The sequence below is a fragment of the Neltuma alba genome, unplaced genomic scaffold (assembly GCF_004799145.2).
Source record: "Neltuma alba isolate B1F8T4 unplaced genomic scaffold, ASM479914v2 tig00011337_pilon, whole genome shotgun sequence".
NCBI classification, from domain to species: Eukaryota; Viridiplantae; Streptophyta; class Magnoliopsida; order Fabales; family Fabaceae; genus Neltuma; species Neltuma alba.
The window spans coordinates 249,854-271,712 of record NW_021636039.1 but is presented as its reverse complement, the minus strand read 5'-3'; the positions used below and the strand labels follow the sequence as shown (position 1 = coordinate 271,712).

General features: G+C 34.4%; 2 protein-coding genes and 1 pseudogene across 2 annotated transcripts; 2 read left to right on the top strand and 1 right to left on the bottom strand.

The window, feature by feature from the left end:
* Positions 1–4,296: 4,296 nt before the first annotated feature.
* Positions 4,297–7,112, top strand: LOC114712102 (metacaspase-4). The gene is made up of 4 exons (XM_028896570.1): positions 4,297–4,804; positions 5,653–6,177; positions 6,412–6,551; positions 6,714–7,112. The coding sequence occupies exons 1-4, from the start codon at positions 4,543–4,545 to the stop codon at positions 6,996–6,998; spliced, it is 1,212 nt and encodes a 403-aa protein (XP_028752403.1). The 5' UTR covers positions 4,297–4,542; the 3' UTR covers positions 6,999–7,112.
* Positions 7,113–8,833: 1,721 nt separating this feature from the next.
* On the bottom strand, positions 8,834–9,881 carry LOC114712103 (protein EPIDERMAL PATTERNING FACTOR 2-like). The gene is made up of 3 exons (XM_028896571.1): positions 9,752–9,881; positions 9,500–9,546; positions 8,834–9,122 (listed from the first exon to the last, which is right to left on the bottom strand). The coding sequence occupies exons 1-3, from the start codon at positions 9,849–9,851 to the stop codon at positions 8,949–8,951; spliced, it is 321 nt and encodes a 106-aa protein (XP_028752404.1). The 5' UTR covers positions 9,852–9,881; the 3' UTR covers positions 8,834–8,948.
* A 2,967-nt stretch (positions 9,882–12,848) lies between these two features.
* On the top strand, positions 12,849–21,491 carry LOC114712121 (cyclin-T1-3-like; annotated as a pseudogene).
* Positions 21,492–21,859: the final 368 nt, after the last annotated feature.

The following is a 21,859-nucleotide window of genomic DNA, read 5'->3' as shown; positions in this document are numbered from 1 at the left end:
AAGTAAGCCTAAAATCAAATGTCTAGGTGGTAAATATGAGGTTGAAAGAACTGTAGATGATGAATCCTTTAGAAGAACTATAGGTGAGGGAACATTTGCAATAGAATGAAATAGGAATTATGAAATTCAATGGGAGAGATAGACTTTATATAATTTAAATAGATAAAAAGAATTTTAACAATCATGATCAATGTAAATCATCAATTGATATTAATATAAATTTATCAATATCATATATAAAAAGAAAACTTAAGTTGATGTTGTATATTTACAGGTATCATTCAATCATTCCAAATTTTTCAGTCAACTTGTTTTCACTAAAAAATCTCTTAAAAGGGTATTTAAATAACTCAAATTTTTATTTCAATTATTAAATTTATCAAACTCTTACTTAGGTCACATAATTTAAAAAGAGATTTTCAAATTGTATGAAATGACTTTAATGCTAGTTTCATTAGAAAATAAAACAAAATTTTAAATTAACACGTTTTTGTCTTGGGATTTCTTCTTAATTTTAAATTTGCTTCTGTTAGTCTTATCTCTATTATTTTCCACCTAGAAATCGACACCAATAAAGGAAAAGCGACTTGGGATCCCTACATGATGAAAATTCCAATAGATATTTGAGCCGAGCAAATAGTGCACAATGAACGCCAAGGAACATCATTTACAAGGCTCGGTTGAAGCAAAATTGAAAAGAATTTTCAGGAAAGAAGCAAGAAAATGTATGACAAGAAGCAACTTAAGAATAGATTTGACATTTTAAGAAAGGATTGGAAGTTGTAGGAAAAACTTATGTCTGGGGAGACTGGCATTGGTTATGATGCAGCGACAAATAGGGTGTTGGCCTCCGATGAGTAGTGGCAACGAAAATTAATGGTAACTATTTGCGTTGGTTGAGTTTTAATTTTGAATATCAGTTTAGTCATCGCTTACACTTGCCTAATTACGTTAATGTAGGTGAACCCCAATTGCAAGAAATTTAGACATTAGGGGTTGATGTTTGCATCAGATTTGATGAAAATATTCAAAGATGTTGTGGCTTCGGGAGAATATATGTACACACCATCAGCCTCACAGCCTCAGCCAGCATTTGCTCCACAGCCTGACACAGAAGAGGAGGGGGATGTTTATAGAGTCGGGCTCGACCAACAGGAAGGGTTGAGGGACAGTGAGGATGAAAATTTCGGTGTTGACCCAACAACCAATGCAGGGGTCACAGATGACTTCGCCGGTTGCAACTTAAACAACCCCGCGAGTACTGGACCAAGTGGCTCAGGAAGCTATGGAAAGAGGAAGAGGGGTGAGACGTCTAATGCAAAGACGAAGAAAAAAGTTGTTACGTCTATTAAAATTTCTGATAGCCTTAGTGTCATAGCAGCTGCTTCTGACAAGCGAGCAGCAACATTGGTTGAAGATCCCCAATTAGTTGACAAGGTTTTGGCACACCTAGCTAGCCTTGAGAAGCTTAATGATGACCCTCAACTATATTATGCATGTGCCAAGATACTTACACGGTTGAGGTGGGCTAGGCGAGCCTATTTGGGGTTTATGCATGATAGACACAAGTTGTTGGGGTGGTTGATACCGGCAGCACAAGACCCAGACACATGGAAGGGACTTGCAGATTAGGATTTAGTTTAGGACTTAGTTGTTTCACTGTTGTTATTGCACTTACTAACTTGAACTGATTACTGTTTTAACCTGAACTGATATGGCCTGTTGTAGGAACTTTATTAATGACTGTAATATATTTATGCTAATTTTTACTTGTCATCTATGTGTGTTGGTTTTTCTGTTTGCAGTATGAAAATTATTTACACTTTGTTTATTTTAGTCTTTATAATGCTTACACTTTGTTGTCATCACAGTTACAGGGTTAATTCCAAAAATGGCTAATTAGAATGATGATTCACCATGGAATGAAGATACTTTGTGGAATTGGAATGATGATTCACGGTGGAATGAAGATGACCATTCAACACGGTTATTCATGATTAATGATGAATTAACACAATATGAAGCAGTAGGTGCATTGGTTGTGAAATGTATATGTTTAAACAACCCTGCAGAACTAGTGAACAGACAGGAAACTTATGGGTACAAGGTATTATGGAGAGGCATTATGATCGATGTCAAGAAATGTTTAGAGTGGATAAATATGTTTTCCACCTCTTATGTACTAAATTGGAGGAATATGGTTTACGAAAGTCTAAGTACTTAGGAATTGAAGAAATGGTCGTGATGTTTTTAAACACGGTTGCACATAGACAACACAATAGGATGATCCAGGAATGATTTCAACATTCAGGGGAAACTGTAAGTAGGCACTTTCACAATATACTGCAAGCTTGCCTTAGCCTATCGAGTAAACTTATTCGACCCACATATCATACATTTCGTGGAACTCAGAAAAATTGAGAACGATCCACGTTATTATCTATTTTTTAAGGACGCAATTAGAGCAATTGATGGCACTCATATACAGTGTGTTGTCCCCACTACAAAACGAGACAAATTTATTGGCAGAAAGGGAAATCCATCACAAAATGTCATGGTTGTATGTGATTGGGATATGTGTTTCACTTTTGTCTTGGCAGGATGGGAGGGATCTGCACATGATGCTTGTATATTTGACAGTACTATTACAAATTCATCTCTTAATTTCCCTCATCCACGTCCAGGTATATGTTTATATATTCCAATCACACATGTTTTTTAATTATTTTATATTTTTATTCATTTCACAATCTCTCAAATTGTTTCATGAATCATTAGGGAAATATTACTTGGTTGATGCGGGATATCCAACACCAAATAGATATCTAGGTCCATACAGATCTGAGCGCTATCACCTTCTAGACTTCTGATGACAAGTAGGATTCCGAAATAGTAACGAAGCCTTCAATTATTATCATTTCAGTTTAAGATGCATAATAGAAAGAACATTCGGTGTTTGGAAGAATAGATTTCAAATCTTACGAAACATGCGTAGTTACGACTTCCAAACACAAGTATACGTGATTTGTGCAACAATGGCCATTCATAACCTTATAAGGAGACATTCAAGCTCCGACTTCTTTTTTGAACAAGCTAAAAATGGTAATATAGTTGGCAAACATGATCAGGCTGAAACTAGTCAACAATCATCTTCAAATGTTACATCACAGTCTTCATCGCATATGAATTGCGTTCGTGATGCAATCAAAAACCAAATTATCCATAGCTTATCAATTAATTAATTATGTAATATTATTTCGTTTCACTTTGTCGCAATATTGCAAATTGGAGTTCAAAACATTTTGATCCATTCAAATTATGTTTCGCTTTATATTTGCAATATTTTTTTCATTTCTCTAATGTTTTTAAATTTAATTCACTCAATCAATTTCATTTTTCATATTAAATTAATTTAAATTCATTTTATTATGTCAATTCATTTTTTTATCATGTTTCACTTTATATTTAAAATATTTTTTATGATTTCTACAAAGTTTTCAATTTTAATTCACTCTATAAATTTCACTTCTTCATTATATTATCTCAATTCTTTTTTTTTATCATCTTTCACTTTATATTTAAAATATTTTTTATTATTTCTCTGAAATTTTAAAATTTCATTCACTTATTAAATTTGACTTCTTCATATTAAATTATTTTAATTTCATTGGATTATGTGAAATCATTTTTTTTATCATGTTTTATTATTTATTAAAACTCATACCCATTTTGGTCATTTTATAACCAAACTTATTTTTACTCAATCATAATTCAAATAACTTTTTACTAATCTCACTTTTACAAACTAGCTTTTTTGAATTCCAATCCAAACACAATTCAACTTATCCAATTTAGCTTTTACCTAACTTCATTTTTTTATAAACTACTTTTTTAATAAACTACTTTTCTAATCCCTGATTCAAACGGACCCAGTATTTTGCTTCAGCTTTAAGACTGTCCAAGTTGTCATTAAGCCTTCTCCTCTTCCGCCCATACATCTGTTCCCCACATGCATTGCAACTTTCTAATATTATTATATATCATCACTTTAATTATATATATGTATAAATTATTCTGTATCGGTAAAATATAGAGATGTGTTGCATAATAAAATAATAAACGTAAAATAGCTTTATACTGTGTATCATCAACAACCAGCAACAACTACACAGGTCTCATGAGCTCACTCTCGCCTCACTAAAGTAAAATTACAAAATACAATATATATTTCCATTAATATATTTTCTTTTTCTCTGTTTTTTGGTGGCCAACTTCCATTAATATATTTTCATTTCCATTACAATAAGAGGAATTTAACTAATTAATGACGTTTTGCTGTTAGGTATCGAATAAAACATACCAGAGGATCAGAGGTCAACGCACAGAAACAGAGGAGGCCAGAGAGAAACAGAGTTACGTAACGGGCGAGGAAGTACTTGATCGTGCTTTCTGTGTGGCACGGCGAAGAAAGCAGTGTTGATCGGATGCAACTACCCAGGGACGAAGATCGAGCTGAGAGGCTGCGTCAACGATGTGAGGAGGATGAACAATTGCCTGATTGAGCGTTACGGATTCTCCGATAACGATATCACCGTCTTGATCGACACCGATCCCTCCTGCATCCAGCCAACCGGGAAGAACATACGATCGGCAATCAAGAAGATGGTACGGTCGGCGGAGCTAGGGGACGCTTTGTTCATACACTACAGCGGCCACGGCACGCGCCTCCCCGCCGAGACAGGGGAAGCCGATGACACCGGTTACGATGAGTGCATTGTTCCTTGCGATATGAATCTCATCATCGGTAACCTTACCTTTCCTTCCTTTTCCGATCATAATTTTCGGTGACAACAAAAAATAAACTATACAATGAACAATTTTGGCCAGGTCTCATCATCTTACTTAATATGATGATTTATATTGATGTTTTAAAATTATGGACATATACTCTGGCAAAAAAAAAAAAAGTACATATGCACATAATTTTCAATAATATTTATTAATGTAAATTAAACAATTAGATTATGAAGAAAAGATAAATAAAAAATAAAATAGCTACTTTTACATTTTAGATCAAAGATTTGAATTGATGCAATATATTTTCATTATTGTGCACAATATTGCATAACTATTTCTACCAGAAACAGGCATAAATATCATTACATTACATAAGTTTTGCCGCTTGCATATAAATAACAAAAGAAATATGTAAATGTATTCTATCTTATATGACCAATACAGCAACCGAGGTATTAAAAACGGAGAAAGAAAAAACAGGGGGGAAAAGGGCAGAGACAGAGCTACCCATTAGCTTCAAGACAGAAACAGAAGCATCAGAATTTCAGACGGAATCCTTAGATTTAATCATGTTAAGGGTGCAATGGCTTATTTCAAAGTAATCACCAGAAAAAAAAAGTCCCAATACTCGAGTCAGAATGGGGGGGGGGGGAATTGATTCTTATATTGAAAGAGTTATTTCTACTCACAGTAAAGTTACCTGCAGTTGGATTTAGAAATGCTTAAATCTGACCAATATGATATGGTTGTGAAAGGGAGGGGGGGGGGGAAGAGTAATCACAAAGAGAATCGGTTTGTGGCCAGCTTTACACAGATTCAAATGTCAAAATGCTAAATGAATGTTTGTATAACCAGATGATGATTTCAGAGAATTTGTGAAAGAAGTCCCAGAAGGTTGCAGAATCACAATTGTAGCAGATTCATGCCACAGTGGTGGCCTCATAAGAGATGCGAAGGAACAGATTGGAGACAGCACCAACACAAAGATACAAGAACAAGGCAATTATCACCAAGATTCAGGCTCTAGTTTTGGATTCAGAAGATTTCTTCTTCAAAGAATGGAGCAAGAAATTGAGTCTCGTGGAATCCACATCCCTTCTGCATTTCGTCACCGTAGAAGACGACATCATGAGGAAGAAGACAAGGAGGAGGAAGAAGAAGAAGATGACGAGGAAGGAAGGGATATGGAGGATGGCACTGTGAAAAACAGGTCACTGCCTCTCTCAACGCTGATTGAAATGCTCAAGCAGAAAACCGGGAAAGATGATATAGATGTTGGGAAAGTGAGACTCACCCTTTTCGATATCTTTAAGGAAGACGCTAGCCCTAAAGTGAAGAAGTTCATCAAGTTTGTCTTCAACAAACTCCAACACCATGGAGGTATGTAAAACCATAACAGAGAGAGAAAAGTTATTTCTTTTATCTTTTATGGGGTCATTTAGGTATTTAGTCCTCTAGTACTGGACAAAAATCAAGTACTTACGTACAATTCCCAAGCATTTATTAAGTTTTTTTCTAAAATAAAAATATGACTATTCAATTTTTGTACTGATTCAGCACTATATGTTTGAGAACTGTGATTTCCCCTTACCATTTCCGTATTTTACTAATCAGGAGGTGAAAGTGAAAAACAAGAGGGTGGATTCTCGGAGATGGTAGGAAGTCTTGCCATAAAGTTTCTGAAACAAAAGCTGAATGAGAATGAAGAGTATGCAGAACCTGCCATGGAAACAAATGTAGCCAATAATCAGGAGGTAGTCTCAACACTCACTATCAACTTATCCATTATTGGTCTTTAAATTAGATTAGATGGCAGCCCTATGCATTACATGGAGTATACTGTTTATATGAACTGTGCTATTTCCTATGGATTTATAGTATGATCTGAACATATGATGAGTTTGGTTATTTACAAGGTATATGCTGGAGCTGGAAAGGATAGTGTTGTAGGTGGGGGAATTCTGATGAGTGGGTGTCAGAGTGATCAAAAATCAGCAGATGCGAGTCCTCCTGGGAATCCTGGAAAAGCGTATGGAGCTTTCAGCAACGCAATTCAGTTAATCATTCAGGAGACTGATGCTCAAGTCACTAATCAAGAACTGGTTTTGAAGGCTACGAAGCTGCTCAAGAGTCAGGGTTTTGCTCAGGAGCCTGGACTCTATTGCAGTGATCACCATCTTCATCGTACTTTTGTGTGCTAATTGGTGTTGGATCCTCAAGATTTTTCTACATAATCTGATATTATCAATTACGAAGAAAATTAGCTGCTATATGTGGGCTAACACTTGATTAATTAGGGCGTTTTTCCTGTGTAATTCTGTGCTAAGTCCTGCATGTCCCTACGGGGCGTGTGTGAGTGTTTCTTTCTTTTCTGTTAAATACGCACCTCGCTGGGGGGGGGAGGTCTCTCATTCTATTCGTTCATTAGGCGAAAAGTGGCTTGAATATATATATATATATATAAATAATAGTGAAAAGTTCAATCTTCTAAAAAATAAAATAAAACTCTACCCAATCGTCAATTTCATAAGTATACCAAAAACGAAACCATAGTCCTAAACCGATTGAAACATATATAACCTCCGATCCTAAATATAAAAACTAGCTGAGAATTCAATTTGGTCTTAAATATAATATTATAATTTACTTTGTCTTTCATATTTGTTTATCTTTTCTCCAAACTGGTCTCGTGGTGATTACACGTGTGAAAAAGTTTTTATTCTAATTTATATAATTAACAAAATTATTTTTTAAAAAATAAGACATATTTATTACAAATAACTAACTTAATTAATTTTATTAATATTTTACAAATTAGTTATCTAACTCTTATAGTTATAGTAAGGACCGAAAGTAGTACATTAACAATGAATTGTAAAGGTAGTATATAGTTCAAAGTATTGGTTTGCATCTACTACGAGCATGCAATGTGTCAGACACTCGAAGTTACTGTATTTAACGGATTGCAAAACTGGCTTTGATTTGTAAATGCAAGTTTTCTTCCTTATCATAAACCTATTAATTATATCTTTATAATTATCTGTTTATAATTTGTCATTTTATTTAGAGCATTAAATATATAAACATTTACAAGAAGAAAGGTTGATCTCCCGATTACTTTTTGAGAAGAAAAATGCATAACAGTTGCCTTAATACGTTATGATTTCTGCATCTTCTGGGTAGCTTTATTTCTTATTTTAGAAAATGAAAAAAGAAAAAGATGATGATACAAGTTTCATGGAAATTAACAAGGGAAGAAAATCTCACCAAAGGAACATGAAAACTACAAAATATCAATTCAGGATTATTTCATATTTTAACAGGTTTTGACTAGACTTGTAATAATAACACATTGTTGTATAAATTTCTGATTTGGGATTTAGTAATTTACAGTTTCTTTTGCTGAGATTTTCTCAATTAACAAACTCAGAAGAAAAGACAAAAAGAAACCAGTATAGGATATATCTTCGTCAATGGCTTCTTTTAATTGCCCAACATAGAGAAAACATGGCAATATGAACATACGTGCAGGTTATTTTCCATATTACGAGTAGTTCTTAAATCGGGTACACTATGATCTTGGCCTCATATTGTGTTTGTGGTGAAGTTAATCTTCATTCTTTAATGACTTGCAGAAGTTTTCTTGTTTCAGAATGTCTAAAGGATAGCCATTACCTTTTCGCTGGTCCAAGTGAGACAGATTGAGCTGTCTTGGTCTTAGTAGAATGATATTGCATATGCTCTCACTTTTTAGCCAAAATATCACCCTCATCTCATTTTATTTTTTGGCCTAACATCTCATTTTGTTTTAAAAAATGAGTGAATTAGCAATTGATTGGCTAATTTAGTTTTCAGTACTCCAAGATCAGCAAATGTGCAGGTTAAGAAATTTGTACTCGTTGACTTTAGAATACTTATGCTAGATTGGCACGACCATGAAGAACCAAATTGTTAGTTTACTCTTTGGAAATGCTACTGTGAACTGAAACTCTAACTCTGTTGTTTCATACACACAATGAAGATTGTTACGTGGAGAAGAGACCAAATGTGAGTTTAACTGATCTAAGCATCTCAAAATAGTCAAAAGCTAACATTACAATAAGCTGAGGCTTGGGAATAAGAACGGATGCTACAGCAGTGAGTAGGCATGATCAATTGGAAGGGACATGGTAGTATTTGCCTTTACACATGCACCTGTAAACAATAGGGCAGGATTCTGCAGAAGAGCATTTGAAGCTCACTATCACTCTCTTGCAAGGAAAGCATGCCCCGCATGCATGGGAGCAGTCCGGCAAGCTCGAACCATACGGGTACATCATCTGTCCCTACAAATTACAAGGGATTTATCTTTGTTAAGTGACATACATATAAATAGTCTCATGGAAAATCACTGTGAGGTCCCAGGAAAGAAATGTAATGACAAGGAAATGGTTATAGGTCCATGCTGCTCACTTATTATAAGACTTTTTGGTGATTACATTTCTTTCTTAGAACCTCAGTGATTTTCCCTAGTATTATTGTGATTTCTATTAGTGTTATGGAGTTCATCAGTAAATTGAGTTAAACACACCCTCTAGAATGAAGATTACTGCAACTTTGAAAGCTTGTACTATCAAGAAATTATTCTGAACAAAGACTGTTGTTCAGGAGATCAATGACTTCAGATGCATTTAGATAAATAAACAAACAGTTGGAAACAAACCTCATCTCCAGTTGCAGCTTTCTCTTCTTGCAGGCTTACTAATGAGTCTGTAGAATGGAAATAAAGGAAGGATATATGATATAAAATTGAAGTGGCAATACTGTTATGGCATTAATATTTATTTGCATGTACGCATAAGCTTGCTTAACTATTGATGTAGGTAGCATTTAGTATGCATGCAGTTACGTCAAAGGGAAAAAAAAACTAGGGTAGCTGAGGTACTAAGTTAAAACTGAAGGAGATGACACTTACCATGATCACCTATCTCTCTGAGGCTCCAACCATGGGAAAATAACACAAAGATAATCAGAAGTAGGAACGATTTGTGGATTCCAAGCCATAAAAACTTCATATTTTGCAGCAGTTAGACAGAAGCGATGTGAAAGATAATGGTGTTGAAGAAGAGAAGAGGTTCTTATAAATGTGAGCTGATGGCCACATCTGCAGTATTTCACATGATCCACGGCCATGTTTTGAAAGTTTCACATGTTTTGTTTGAGTCATGGGAAATTAAATGGAACTAGGCATTATGACTCGGAAAGGTATTTATGAACTTCAATTATAACTAGCTGCTTTATTTGATAATTATTGCACTCAAACTATAGATGTCTTATTGGCAAAGTATGCTGGCTTGCTTACTGCCACTCTTTCACAGTCTCACCTGTCATATGCAGAAAGATGAGTTAAAAGGACGTGGTGAAGAGGTTAATTTTAAATGAGAGCATTCAATGAAATTTATTTGGAACCTCTCATAAGGGAAAAATAGTGCCAAGAATTAGTGTTAAGTGTGAATGAGTTCACAAGTAGTTTTTGATTAAAATTTTCTTCAGTTCTAAGGGAAGTTGTACTTGGTATTTCCTTCGCTTCTTGATATAATATCTCATTCACTTTGTTTTTCATGATTATTATGTTTCTCTAAACTAATTTATTTAACGTATAAAATAATATATAATCTAATATTACACATGAGTAGTTTAAAGAGATTAAGTCACATTTATTATAATTAACTAATTTATCTTTTTTTTTAATCTACTCAAATTAATTAAAAAGTTTTTATATTAAACACTGAAAGGAGGGCCACTGAATTGTTTTCAAGAGACACTTTTGTAGATTTTGAATATTACAAAGAAAATATGGAATAATTCACTCTGACTTTTTATAATATGAAAGCAAGTTCACATTGATATGATATAAGTGGACAAAATGAGGGACGAAGATTTAAAGCGGAGTTGTTGTGCGATGAGCAGCAAGAGAGGGGGCAAAGCATTGAAGAGGGTGTCTGACATAGGCGTGAAGATGGGGTGTTCGGAATGAATGAACTTGTTGCTTGCTTGCGTACTATTTTTTCTTTTTCTTTCTTTCTTTGTTTTTTTCTTTTTGGCAGACTTTTTGCCCTCTTTAATTGGATTCACAACTCTTACGTACGTTATTCAAAATCTAAGTCATCACTTACTGTTTATTAGTAATATTCTGTTGACTCTCTACTTAAGTGTCTTCCATAATTTAGTACGAGATTTTATCTTTGTTCCATGATTTTTCTGGTACTTAATATCTTCCGGTCCTTAATATAAGATCTAATTGTTGAGTTGGTTTTGGTCCTAAAGATAAGACCATTTCTCATATTTATCAATTTTCTCTAAATTACCCCTATAGATAGTCCCTCAACTATAATCAAGTACAAGAAGGAAATGAGATATTAAGAAAGATGATTATGGTGTTTTAGAAAAGATGTGTCACATTTTTATAATTAACTAACTTACCTAACTTTCTTAATCTAATCAAATTAGTTAAATGGCTCTTATATTAAGAACCGGAAGAGTAGTATCATTATCATTTTTTGTTAGGTCCTTTTGTAATTCTATTTATACTTTATCTTGATGTGTTTTGACCAATAAAAGTTGGTCTAGTTAGTGAGTCAAGAATCAGTTCGTAACTCACAAAAACATGAGTTTGAATTGTCTACATTTAAATTTAAAATTAGTATATTTAGTATGCGTAAAATTTGAAATAAATTGTTAATCTTTTATAACTGGTATCATAAAAAAGAATTTATTATTTTAAAAATTTAAATTAAAAAAATTAAATTTGAAATATTAAAAATATAATTTAGTCTCTCTGTTTTTTCCCCCCTTTTATGATCAATGGGACAATACGCCCATAAAGTTTATTAATTAAACTTGTTCATTAGCTCTTTACACTCAACAAGACGAAAATCAAATTCAAAACTAACAAAATAAAAATTCTGGATTTGAGCTAAGGATAGCGAAAGAATCTGCCAACCTATTACTATTTTCTCTATGCCTGTGTCTGAACTTTACCTATAAGAACAAAAACCAATTGTCTCTGAGGTCTTCCACCATAAAAAAGACCTCTCGGCATATTAATTTCAACAGCAAAATCTCTCAATTTCACCTTTTTGCATCAATACAAAAACTCTCAAGTGAGATTCAGAATTCCCCACACATACTTCTGACTCAGCGTTGCAGGTTGAGGAGGCAGAATATATAAAATCGGCCTCAACCAAAACCTTGTTCCTACAATGACTGAGGAAAAGGGTGAAACAATTTCCACCGCTCCATGACAGGGTAACATTTTTGCAATATTTGATTTTTTTTTTTTTGGTGCGTGTTTAAAAATTCAGTTTTATGTGACTCATGATGGTATTAGCGAAGGCTCGTTTAATTTAACTAAAGTCTTCTTAAATTTATCTCTTTGGATCCTCTCTTCACTTTTTTTTTTAAATGAGAATTTATTATTAATGTTATCATATTCACGAGTTTAAACAAACTCGTGATGAAGTTATAAACACGGATCATAAGCTCAATTCGTAGATTAATAAAAGTTTACGTTTATTAATAAATTGATATTAAAAGCATATAATGAAGTAATTAAAATAAAAATATTTGACAACAATTTCATTTAAATATATTTTAAATCCAAATAATTAAAAAAATTCATTAATCCTCACAATTTTCATGTTCAACAAAAATATTTTTTTATAAAATTTATATATAAAGTTACTAAACTAAATATAATTAAATCTTGAAATTTAGTATGAGTTTAAAAGTAAATTGACATTATTTTATAAGTTAGAAATATAAAAACAGTAAACTTAATGAGTTAACTCATAGGTTTAACCTAACTTATACCTAATATGAGTTTAAAAACAAATCAACACAATTTTATAAGTTAAAAATACAAAAATCTTAAACCCAGAGAATCAACTTATGAGTTTAACGTTAATGCTTCTCACCAAAAATAAAACAAAATGCAAAAGAACAATTATATGGGAGGAAAGGAAAACGGAAATATGGAAATCCGTATAATTAGAAAAATCCTTCCTCTTCTTGCTTTTCCTTTGCCACGCTGACGCCTGACGGTGCTGTGAACCCTAATTTGAACATCCATGTAATGCTTCTTGTTCTTCGATTATCTGCTTCGTCAGTCTCCCCTCTTCGATAAAGGTAGCTTCTTGATTTTGGATCTTGGATCAGTGCTTGCCGTTTGAATTTGCATCGCGCTCATTGAATTCTTCTCGGATGTTGAAAGGTAAGTTTTTTATTTATATCATTGTCGTTGTACTCGTTGATCTTCCTTTTTTGTCCCCTTCATTTTTAATTCCATCTGGGAGGCTATGAGTTTTGGACTTCTATTCATACCTTACTCGGTTTTAACCACCTGAGTGTCGTGGCGTTTTACTTGAGTTACATGTCGAAGACCAATGTGAGGGAAATTAGGGTTTCAATTGATGGTTAAATTTACTGTATGTAAGAAAAGATATTCCTTGGGAAGGAGTTTGAAATGTGTAACAGGCATGAGATAGTAAATTTTGTTTTTTTTTTGGGGTACAATGACATAGTGAATTTGAAGCTGTTTTGTAGGCAAGGTAAATACTTTGAACGTTATCAAAAAAAAAAAAAAATACTTTGAACGTTGATGACACGCAACGATAGGGGTTTTTCTTTTCAATATTCATTATTAGTTTCACACCCTTTCGCCAACAAGTGCCGGTGCCGATATTGGGCTGAAAAGGAGAAATAGTGTATAAACGGAAGTTTTTCATTTCTTGTGGCGTTTCTACGTAATATAGGAATAAAAAAAGGGTTAAGAAAATTAGTCAGTGAATGAGTACTTTTAATTTCTTTCTTCTGTCTTGTTTTATACCATGTAACAAATTCCTCATGTTACCATGGGCTGATATGACCTATGAAATTGGGATAATAGGTCAGTATTGTCAGATTCCTAAGTAATTAGCAGCCTCTCATGCTTGCTTTCCATAGTAATAATAGTTTGAAGAGAAAATCTCATTGGAGTTTAATTTTTGGTGGAAGTAAAAATGATCTTCTTCTTTAGCTTTCTTTCATTTTTTATATGAATAAACGTGTTATAATAATGATTTTAGATGTTATTTCTAATCTTTTTGTCCCAGTCAGTTTCATGTTGTTATTGTTTTTTGACATGAAATAAAGTGATGGTATTCTGAAGCAACTTATTTAATCTACCCAAGACATCAGCTTCAATGATCGGCATTTGCCAGTGATGCATTTGTTACATTTTGGGATGGAAAAAAATAGTTGTATTAGTGTGGCTTTGATAGGAACTAGCGCCCTTTACTAGTATTGTGTTTTATGTTTTATGTCTATTACGTGATTTTGTATTAGCCATCATAAGTGTCTTATGTCAGTTATTTTAAGTTAGTGTCAGTTTTACAAATTTCCTATATCAGTTATTTTAAGATAATGTCAGTTAATGTCAGTTGTATATGTTTAGGAAAGAGTAGTTATCTGCAGTTACTGTATTAGGCTATAAATATTAGGCATGTATTCTATCAATGACATGGATGGATGAATGAATGATTATACAGTTTCCTAACTTTCTCCTCTGTATCCCTAGAACTAGATTCTGGTTCTAGTCTGTCCCTTTTCTCTCTCCCTTCGTTTCTTCTTTTCTTTCTATTTCTTTCATTCTTCTTCTCTCTTCTCTCTCTTCCCCTTTCCCCCTATTTCTACTTCTATTTTCCCGATTCTAACAGGCTTGGATAAGATGGTTTACATAGTGCATTCACTTTGTCATAAATGTTATTATGCATATATGCAATAAAATCTTGAAGTCCTGTTGTAACATTTAGGAATAAATTTGTTATGCCATTCATGTGGCTTTTCTTTCTCTTCTGGGATGATTCAGTGGTTCAAACCCTTGTCTTTCTTGATTGAAGATTAAGTTATGTTTTCCTTGGGTTCTGCTACTAACTTTCCATTGATTGTGGAACGCTTGCACTAATTACCAGTGACCTTACATATGAGAACTAAACCAGGAATGTCATTTTTCATTGTGACTTTGTTTCTGTACATATTTATAGAGCCATTATGTGAATAATTTAATTATGAAGAGACTTAAGTCAAGCAGAGATGCAAATATTAAAGTGCATAGAATTTTCATGGGTTAGAAATTGAAGGGTGCTCAGGCTGGCTGGGAAAGTTTACTGTATTTGTTTTTGAAATTATTTTTCCTAATCCTTAGAGATTTGGTGGGACAATCTGATTGTTTCTATATTCTGTTGGTGAATATGAGCTAATTCTTTTTGGGGACTATGGAGGACTGGGTGTGAGAGAGAGTTGTAATGTAAAATTCTGGAATTTTCTATTTCAAAGGGAACATTTGTGCAGGTTTTTAAATTAGATGTTGTTTTCACAACTTTTTTCACATTTGATGCTATGTTTTTCCATTTGCCTTTTTGGTTCTGTATTGCTAGAATTTAGTGTTTTCTCCAGTATTTTGTCTGGTATGGCTATGCTGTGTGCTGAAGTGATTGAGTTCTGAGAAATATTATGCTCTGCTGACATTACTAGTTGGGAACTTTTTCTTACTTAATAATTAATAATACTTATCACTTGATCTTCATTCTTGTTAATCCTTATCTAGTATGCTTAGTGAATTCTTTATTACCTGTTTTCATTCTTGTTAACCCTTATCAAGTTATGCTTGACTTCAATTAGGTTAAAACTTTCTAATGTTGAGACTTGAGAGTGTTTGATGTGGACATTTAATGGGAGCCAATAATAATGGTTTTAAGAGATCATATTGGGATGGTCATTCAAACAGGACTGCCAATTTCTTATGCTAAAAGTGGCTGTCTGAGAACTGACCATGTATGAACTTGATATTTTTCAAATTGCCTTCAACTCTTGATGGTGAGAAAATTCTTGAAGTTAATCAGCTATAATTTTATGTCAAAATGTCTGCTTATAAAAGAAGATGATAATAAAGAAATGTGAGGGATTGTATGCTAGCATTTCGTTTAACTGACATCATTTTTCCTTGCTGCGTATGAATTGTGTCTCACCAATCTAAGAATTGGACAGGGAACGACTGGATCTTTGTTCTTGATCATCACATTGTGGCACCACATACATATACAACAGTCTGAACAAATTTTAGTCATTTGTGAACTCATGGCTATGTTTTTGCCTGGTGATGCCCCTTGTAATGGAACACATGGTTTCCAAAAACACCCTGAGATGTCAGAGGACGGCCCTGGTTGGTATTTTACTAGGAAGGAGATTGAAGAAAATTCACCATCCAAACGAGATGGTATTGATTGGAAGAAAGAGACGCACTTACGCAAATCATACTGCACATTCCTACAAGATTTAGGCATGAGACTTAAAGTGTGAGCTTTTTAATATTTTTGGCAATATTTAGGTGTCTATCTCAATTGCATTGGGTACTCTTTTTCTTCGTTTATGATTTATATTTATAATACCTAACTTTCTTTTCTCTTTTTGGTCAACATAGATATTGGCAGTGGCACCCTTTATTTTAAGTGCTTGGCAAAACTTATGTAATTTATTGAAAAAGATTCGTTGATGAGAATTGAAAAGAAAAGAAAATATTTACAACTGTGGAAAACAGATGGCTTTTTAATTACTTATCAAGCCATATTTTTTCTACCTAACAGAAGTTGGATGTGCTCTGATTTAACTATTGCTTTTTCTTAGTAATCCAATAATTAGAAAGATTGTGGCAATACCTTGTTCTGTTTGGAGCGAGCTAGTTTGTCCACTGCACTGATTAGTTGTCTAGGGGACACCATTTTTTCTACCAAGAGTCCAATTGAAGCCTTAATTATGATGAAGGTGGGGCTAGGAGCTGTAGAGAGCCAACGCATTGCATATCCAAAATTGTCTTCAATTCTGTATATGTCTATGATGCCAATAAATTAGCTGAGATATGTCATGTTTATTGCTAATCATGCCCCAAAAAAAAAAAAGTAGTAACAATCTGTAATTTAATTCATCTTGATATTTATCACTGGGCTCGGTCCTGATTTTATTGTGATGCAGACCTCAGGTAACCATTGCTACGGCAATAATTTTTTGTCATCGATTCTTCCTTCGTCATTCCCTTGGAAGGAACGATAGGAGGGTGAGTCTGAATTTTGTTTTAGTAACTTAACTTGCATGCTGTCATTGTTGCATCTGTGCGTACTGTAAAGTGTAAGTCTCTTCTTTTGTTGTGACCAGATAGATACATTTCCTCATGTGAACAGAAGCAGCAAGAATGGAAACTGTATCACATTCAATGAAATATGTCAATAAAGATTGTTAGCGAAAAAGATTTGTACGGAGCCAGTGAAAGGTGTGAAGAAAAATCATAAGAATAAATAAAAAACATTAGAGATACACATGGATAGTGTTGCTCCTTATATTCAATATCAGATATTGATTAAATTAGCACAGGCATGAAATACATTGATTGGCAGGTACAGCATCATAGATACACACTTCATCAGAGTCAAGGAGCTTGTTTATGGAACCTTGTGCTTTGAGAAATCCACATTATAAGCAATCTACCCTTAAAATCATTGACATTCTTGAAAAAAATAAAATATCTCTTTGGATCCATATCTATTATTTAGATAAGGTTGTATGTTTTTCATAGCAAAACTATGTCATCCATATGTGAGAAGAATATATGTATATAAATATATATATAACTATCAAAACTAGTTGGAGCTCCAAGGGCCCATTTGGTATGTTGGAAGAGATTTGAAAATGGATGTGGAAGTGGAGTGAATATAGGGTATAAAAACATGTTTGTGCTTTCTTGGCTAATTTAGGTATCTTAATCATAGCCATACTATGATGGTAACAATCTTTCCATGATCTGATGTTTATAACTTGTCAAGATTGTTAGGATATTTCTATTTATGCTTTATTAATATGTTTAGCAATTTGATGTGTTTGGAGTCTTTTGGACTGTTGGTATTTCTATTTATGCTCATGTGTCTGCGTTTGTGTTCATGCACACATATTGAACCTTAGTAGCATTTAAGATTGTAACTGACTCATGAGATTTAATCGAGTAGGACTTGAGTGGGTTGACTTTAATTTGTATTAAAGTTGCTCTTATGACGCAGATGGTATTTTGTGAAGGTCTGGTTTTATATTTTGGGCTCTACTTTTGTCTTAAAAAAAATTATCTTGCCACTTGTTTGAGCTCTTGGTGCGTTATACTCTTGGTGCTTTATCCAACCAAGAAAGAGATTAGATGGTATTTTGTGAAGGTCTGGTTTTATATTTTGGGCTCTACTTTTGTCTTAAAAAAAATTATCTTGCCACTTGTTTGAGCTCTTGGTGCGTTATACTCTTGGTGCTTTATCCAACCAAGAAAGAGATTATTAATCTTATGGTTTACTTCTCAAATGAGTTTCAAACAATCCATTGTCTGGTTTCCACCGTTTGCAATTGAAGTTTTCTGTTGGTGTTATTTTATTTTCCCATGTTAAAATTCTGCATTAAAGATTACCGTGTTCTCTTAATCTCTTCAACTCCTGCTCTGCCCCCACCCTGCACTTGTTGTTTTACCCAGAGATTGTATGATTTATTTCTCATATCCTTTCTTGTTTTATCTATGTCTGTGTACTTTGTCATAGCAATCATTGTTCTTCTTCTTGCTATTTCATTTTTTGCGCTTGTGGTTTGAGGAGATAGTATAATACATGAGATATAATATTTATTGGAATAATGATGCTAACTTATAACTTGTTCTACAGCTCATTGCAACAGTGTGCATGTTTCTTGCTGGGAAAGTTGAAGAAACTCCTCGGCCTTTGAAAGATGTAATTCTTGTCTCGTATGAAATTATAAACAAGAAGGACCCTGTAGCAGCTCAAAGAATCAAACAAAAGGTATTATCTTGAAGACCCTTAAGTCTGCCTTGTGCTTTTTATCTGGCAATCTATTCTTTTATTATTGGATTCTTTTATTGTTGAATTGCCTATTTGAAAATTATGTTTAAGTAAATTTGTTTGATTTAACTGCCTGTCTCTTTTTGCTAATAACTGTATGCTCTTATCTTTTTCTTCAATTTCCATTTGAGGGTTCCTAATAGGGAGCTTAGTGCCTTCCAAAGTAGACTGATGGATGCATTGATTTTGACATGCGAGTTAAAAAAAAATTGAAATGACTGGATTGTCTTTGTCCTTCACTGTATGTTTCTCAATTTAGTTTTCTGGTTATTTCTTCCAATTTATTATGATTTGTTTTCTTGTTTTCAGTGATGTGGCTCTATATATTATTGTTTTCTTGTGCAATTATGCAATTTCTTTGTACTTCCAATTATGGTTGCAGGAGGTATATGAACAGCAGAAAGAAAGAATTGTTAGCTGGAGAGAGGATTGTTCTTCAAACTCTTGGCTTGATCTTAATCTGGCACCATCCATAAGCCTCTTGTTGAGGCTATTAAAAAATTTAAAGTCGCTCAAAAATGCCCTTGCTCAAGTTGCGTGAATTTTGTTAATGATGGGTATGTAATTACTCCTCTTTGTTATGCTCTGTCTTTTATTTTCCTTCCTGAAATTAGGATGGGTATGCAGACTTCGGACATGTCTTTCCTGCAATTCCACCCCCATCATTATTCGGCAGGAGCTTATTTTTCTTGCTGCCAAGTTCCTTAAGGTGAAGCTCCCATCAGATGGGGAGAAGGTCTGGTGGCAAGAAGAGTTTGATGTTACCCCCCGGCAATTGGAGGGTTGGTTGCCCTTTTTTTTAGTGTCTAAAGAAATGAAAAAACAGTACTACTACCTCTCTCTATCTTTCTTTGGCTCTTCTCTTATTTTCTGTTGCTTGCCTCCCTTCTCTTGATTGTGGTTGTATTCAAGGGAGAATTTTAATGTTCAATTAAAGGGCTTGGATAAGTTTTGCCAGTAAAAAGCAAAGTTTGTAACAGATGCCATCAGCTATTGTTTATGCATTTTTATTATCATGAAAGATCAAACATCATGAAAGATCCAATTGTGTTGATTTTCTTTCTGCAGAAGTTAGTAATCAAATGTTGGAGCTATACGAACAAAAACCGGTGTGCACTTTCGAATGAAATTGAAGGTTCTACGGGAAGTGGAGCCACCAATTGGGCTGCTGCAAAGGTCCCTGCTAGCAATGATGAAAATGCAACCACAAACAGTAATTCCCATACTGGAGCTACGAGTTCAAAACTTGAAACCTCAAGGCCTGGAGCTTCTAAGACGGTGTTTGAGCCATCTGCTAATCATGATGGGCATTCAGTGCTGAATTATGGTAGAAGTACTGATTATGGGAGCACAGAAATGAAGCACAGAGCAGATGAAGTCAAGGGTGATTATCATCTTGAGGGTGAAACCCTGCCACACAAGGAAAACTTGCAGGAAGCTCAAGACATGAGGTCTCAATCAGTTTACAGGGAAGACCAAGAAACCAGTGTTGGGAGAAGTGAAAAGAAGGAGGCTGCTGAGATGAATGTGAAACATGCCAACAGAGATCCTGATCACAGAGATGGTATGATAGGGCGGCCACCTCAGGAAACTATTAAAAAAATTGACAGAGACAAGGTAAAGGCTGCTCTAGAGAAACGGAGGAAAGCATCTGGTCATATAACTAAGAAAACAGAGGTTATGGATGATGACGATCTCATTGAGAGGGAACTGGAGGATGGAATTGAACTGGCTGCTCAGAGTGAAAAGGGCAAGCAGGATAGGAGGCAGAACCGGCCTAAGCCATCAGATAGATCAGATAATGGAAATATGCTGCATGGAAGGCACCAAGATTACGCAGATGAGCATCGTCATGGGGTAAAGAGCCTGCCATCATCTGAACCTGATCTAAATACCGTTGAGGAAGGGGAGGTATCAGCACTCGATGACTTTGGCTCTGGACTCAAGTCACCCAAGTCAGGTAACCGCAAGAGAAAAGCTGGAAGCTCACCTGACAAGGAATTGGAAGGGAGACCTCATAACCCTCATAATCGCTTTGACCATATGGAAGATCGAAACAAGGTCAGTCAGCCTGGTCATTCTGAGAGGGACAAAAAAAGGCATTTACAGGAAAATCGTGCTTGAGGCCTCATTAACTGTTGCTTAGTATGCGGCAGTTGTAGTCGTGCTGAAATCTCTTGGCTAAATGAATTCACTTTTGTAACTGGACTATAAGACTCCTCCAACTTGGTTGGTTGGACCATCAGTAGTCTTGTTCTATTATTTTACCTATTCCTCTCTTATGGGTGGATAAGAAATTTTGTATAGTGAGGTATATATGGATTGAAGAGGAAGGCCATTTTTTGAATGTTTTTGTTGATTACTTATTTGAAATGATAATCAATGTGGTGGTGGTGGTGGTGGTGGTGATGATGCAATTTTGAAGTCCCTTGAATTGAGGAATGATGGTTGCCTGCTGATTTACTGGATCTTTGTCTTTTGCCTATCTGTGTTCACCTGTCAGGGGGAAGTTAGCGATGGAGGGATGGGATTTTTCCAATATCATTCTTATCCGAGAAGTTTGTCCAAACGGATAACGTGGCTTTACGACCCTAATGAAGCTAGCCAGATCAACTATGTCTTAGCGCTGCAAATTGTGATTAATATCACTAAATATTTATTAGAATTTGCATGCTTTGATGGCCGGATTGTGGAATTAATTCATGCTTGCAATGGATGATATGGTTTATGATCGCCTTGTAATGATCGTCGTGTCGTCAGGTATTCCGTTTAGATTTTGGTATATCATGCTGCCTTGCGTTGCTCTGTTTCTTTTTTTGGAACCCCATCAAGAATGAACAGAAGTCTTGTACCCTAGGGAGATCCGTTTATTGTATGTTTCTTTTATTGAAATGGATTGTAAAAAAGAAAAAGAAAAAGAAATCGAAAGAAGAACGAGAATGGAGCCGAATGATGCTACCTAAATTTTGTTTGGTATGTTACGTAAAATTTGAAGAGAATTATAATCAAGTCTCATATAAGAGAAATAATTACTAAAAAATTTTAATAACAACCTGACAAGTCTTACAGTAGAGAATGATAATATTTGGAACTTGTTTTGTAAATTTTTT